Consider the following 3,704-nt stretch of genomic DNA (forward strand, 5'->3'; position numbering starts at 1 on the left):
ATTCCCCCCAACATCCCCCCCAACATCCCCCCCTATCACCTCCATCTGCACCAGCGGACTCGACGCCCGCAACGACGAGAACGACCCCGACTTGATCCGACTCAGCGTCTTTTTCGAGATCGTCTGGCCCGCGACGGGGGAGGCGATGACGACTGTCCCGCGCGTGGTTGCCGGCGGCGGGTCTGGACTACTAGTTCTAAAGAGCGGGTGGATGTGGGCTTCGAAGGAGTGGGTGCGGGCGCGGCGGCCGCTGCTGCTGCTGCTGCTGCTGCCGCTGGTGGTGGTGGAGGGGGGGAATTTGGGCCAGGGGAGGGGCGTGTTGTAGTTGTAGTTGTTGTTGTAGTTGTAGTTGTAGTTGTTGTTGTTGTTGTTGTTGTTGTTGTTGTTGTTGTTGTTGTTGTTGTAGGGGATGTGGTGGGGGGTGATAGGGGTGGTGAGGCGTAGAGGGTGGGGCGGGGGGGTGCGGGGGGTGCGGGAACAGGAGCAGGGGCGGGTGCTGGGGGAGATGGGGGAGATGGGGGAGCTGGGCAGGGAGGAGGAGAGGGAGGTTATGGTTGGGGAGTCTGGGAGGATGGAATCTTCGCGGGTGTCCCGCAGGGGCGGGCCGGCTGATTGCCGGAGTGGGTGGTAGGTTATTGAGGGGTCGGTTATTGTCGTTGCTGCGGTGGTGTTTGTGAAGGAGGATGCGCGGCTGTTGGGTCGGGAGGTTGGTTTGTAACGATCGTTGTTGCTGAGTTTATTGTTGTATTCTGGGCTACTGTAGCGGTTCATGGGGGAAGTCTTTTGCAGACTTGACTGAAAGAGAGCGTCGCAGATCTCGCGCGGGACGCTGGAGGTGTCCCATTGGTCGAATGTATGTTCTTGCTCCAGTGGGCTGCTGCTGCTGTTAAAGGAGGAGGCTGCATTGCCAGGTGTTGGATATTTAACTTGTTGGCGGCTTTGGCTGTGGCCGCGGTTATGTTGTTGGAGATGTTGCAGAATGTGCAGATTTAGGATGGGGTTGCCCGGATATAGCAACGAATCGCTGTGTTTCTGTTCTGAGTCGCAGTGCGAATTCGCTGGGGCACTGGGAGGGTGTTTGTGCTCTGGTGATGTGGTAGATTGGGCGGAGATTGAGGGTCTCCTCCCTATCAGCCTTATAAGATGCCCCTTGAATCGTAGAAACCTGGCTGCGCTTGAGGCTAATTTGGATATCGCGTCGATTCTCAAGGTCGGCCTATGCTCTGGAGGCAATGCTAAGCCGACGTAGAATAATATCTGTAGAGCAATGGCTACAGCCCATACCCCGCACCACGCGGTGTAGAGTGCGCGGGTACGGTGGGGGATTCGAATAGCCCTCGAGTTCTTGAATAGGGCGGAATCGCAGGCTCGCAGTGTAATTGCGACGAATATGAGTGCAGCGCAAAGGATTGCGCCCAGTAGGATGAAAGCCAATCCACGGCACGATCTCCAAAACTGCCCGCCCCTTGTTGCATTCGTCGTAAATGAGACGAGTAGCAGGCCCAGGACAATCGAGCTTATGGCCGTGAGCACCACTGCCACATATGCAAGGAATGCCTTGTCATAGACTGCGTGTTCGAGCGATGCAGCAAACACCCCATTGACAATGGCTGATGTCGTGGTGCATAGGATTGCCGACGAACCCAGGAAGTAGAGGAGAAGAGGCCTCTGCATCTTCGCCCGCGCGTACCTGCCGGCCGCTCACACGCCAATTGAGTAATAATATAAAAAGCTTTGTAGATAGATAGATAGGTGAACTCTCAGAAGATAGGAACAGTGGTTGACAGCAAGTTCTAGAGCACCCGAGTGTATTCAATAGAATTGTAGACAAATTCCCGCTATACTCCGCTCAACGGGTATTGTTCGGCGAGCTAGGATATGGGGGGCTCAGAGTCCGTCACGCCCGGTGCACAGATTGGTCCAAGGACAAAGTCTTACTCTTTTGAACGTGGACCAGGCAGGGGGAGGAGGGGGGGGGGCAAATAAAAGTACAAGGTAAACAATTGGACAAACCAATTTCCTTTAAAAGCGTAGAAAAAAAAAACTCAAATGTGCTGAGAGTTAACTAAAAGATAGATGGTCAAACCTTCTACCAACAGGAGGACGCGATCAGGAGGAGCACAACAACAACATAACGCGAGATATGTAGGGCAGGGAGATAAAACCACCCAAACACACAGAAAAAGAAAAAGAAACAGAAGAAGAAAAATAAAAAATAAAAATAAAGCCGTCCTGAAACAAGATAGGAAATGATTGTTAGGTTTGCTGCCGTGTCCATGCGGGACAATAGAGGGTTTAAATGGCAGCCAACCCACCGCATGTTTCCCGAAGCGCTGCAGGACATGGCTACACGGCCGGAGACAAGGCTCTTTGGCCTTTGCAATAACTAAGTTATTAGAGGAGCAAGTGGGGGAGAAAAGCCAGTTGAGACAGACACAACATCATCCCGCGGCCGTTCTCAGTATTCTTCCCAAAGATTACATGCGCGTCATCCGAATCCGCTCAAGCTGCGCCGTTCTTCGATTCAACCTTCCGTTTTTTTTTTTTTTTTGTTAGCTAGGAGGACCGTAAAACCGGGTTTGGACGGTGGGGAAGAAAACAAGGAATTGACATCCAGGAACGCCGTCAGTCAGTCAGTCAGTCCTCTTAATCCGGGCAAGGTTGTGTAGGAGAATCTAGATACCTAGCTATCCGTAGCTAAAAAGAACCAACAAGCAAGCATCCCGTACATAGTACGGAGTAGTAGCAGTAGAGTAGTGGTAGTATATCCATGCGAGCATATCCGTGAAGAATGATGAAAGTGGAGTGGAAGTGCTAACTATTCAATCTAGTTAACTCAATGTATATTTTTGAGCAGCCCGCTTCCAAGGGCCTAGATTGGGCAAAAAGGTTGATGACGACATGACATGATAAATACGATATCGCCAAAATACTAGCCAGGGGAGACGCGCGCCGGGGGCGTGGAATACAAGTCACTGTCTCATCTGGTACTCACCACTCTTGGATGTTGCTCTCGGATTAAGAATCATATACACAAAGACTAATCAACACTCCATCAACCACCGGCGGCTAGTTAATGCACGGTGTTCGTGTCAGTGATATATAACCAACCCCATGAGCATAAACTACACCCCCAATGTTCAATCCCCCATCAAGCGGACTGACTGTCCAAGAAGAAGAGAAGAAATTACAGGCACAAGAAGGGGCTAGCTATAACTAGCTAATCTCCGCCACGGAGAAAACAGAAAACCCAAACTTGCCCCCCCTTGCGTTCCACCCCAGCGCGTTTAACTCAATAGTTATTCCTTACAAGACGAGAAGAATAAACAAACGCGTCCCGTGTCTCTTAGCTTGATTTCTCTTTGGAATTCGAACAATCTTATTATTTATCATGGAAAGTTAGTTAGCTGTCACTCTTCCATCTTCCACTCTCCTTGCTGCTCGGGATGCTTTGCTTGCCAGACCGTTTCTCGCCATCGATGAAATGGATTTGAACAGAGCGTTAATTTATCCCCAAAATATAAATAAATACATAAATAAATAAATAAATAAACGTCCGTTTCAAGCACATCCCTCAGTTGATGAAACAAACCTATTGTCACAAGGCTGAATCTTGATCTCACCTCCCCTAAGATTTTAACTAATGCCGCTAAACAAGTAGTTATATTGTATGTATATGGATGATCCTGTCATATTTCAATGCA

The 3,704-nt window shown here is 50.1% G+C and overlaps 1 protein-coding gene across 1 annotated transcript in view; it reads right to left on the reverse strand.

The window, feature by feature from the left end:
• The window catches only part of BDCG_09299 (uncharacterized protein), a gene marked incomplete at its 3' end in the record, with an annotated part of 3,973 nt that extends 763 nt beyond the window's left edge, over positions 1-3,210 (reverse strand). Inside the window, exons 1-2 of the mRNA XM_045425091.1 lie at positions 2,996-3,210; positions 40-2,818 (exon numbers count right to left, since the gene is read on the reverse strand). Of these exons, the coding sequence (XP_045273654.1) occupies positions 40-1,674 (1,635 nt within the window). The 5' untranslated portion in view covers positions 1,675-2,818; positions 2,996-3,210. The remainder of the gene's footprint in view (positions 1-39; positions 2,819-2,995) is intronic.
• Between the last annotated feature and the right edge of the window lie 494 nt (positions 3,211-3,704).

The sequence above is a fragment of the Blastomyces dermatitidis genome (genome assembly GCF_000003525.1).
Source record: "Blastomyces dermatitidis ER-3 genomic scaffold supercont1.14, whole genome shotgun sequence".
Classification (NCBI taxonomy): Eukaryota; Fungi; Ascomycota; class Eurotiomycetes; order Onygenales; family Ajellomycetaceae; genus Blastomyces; species Blastomyces dermatitidis.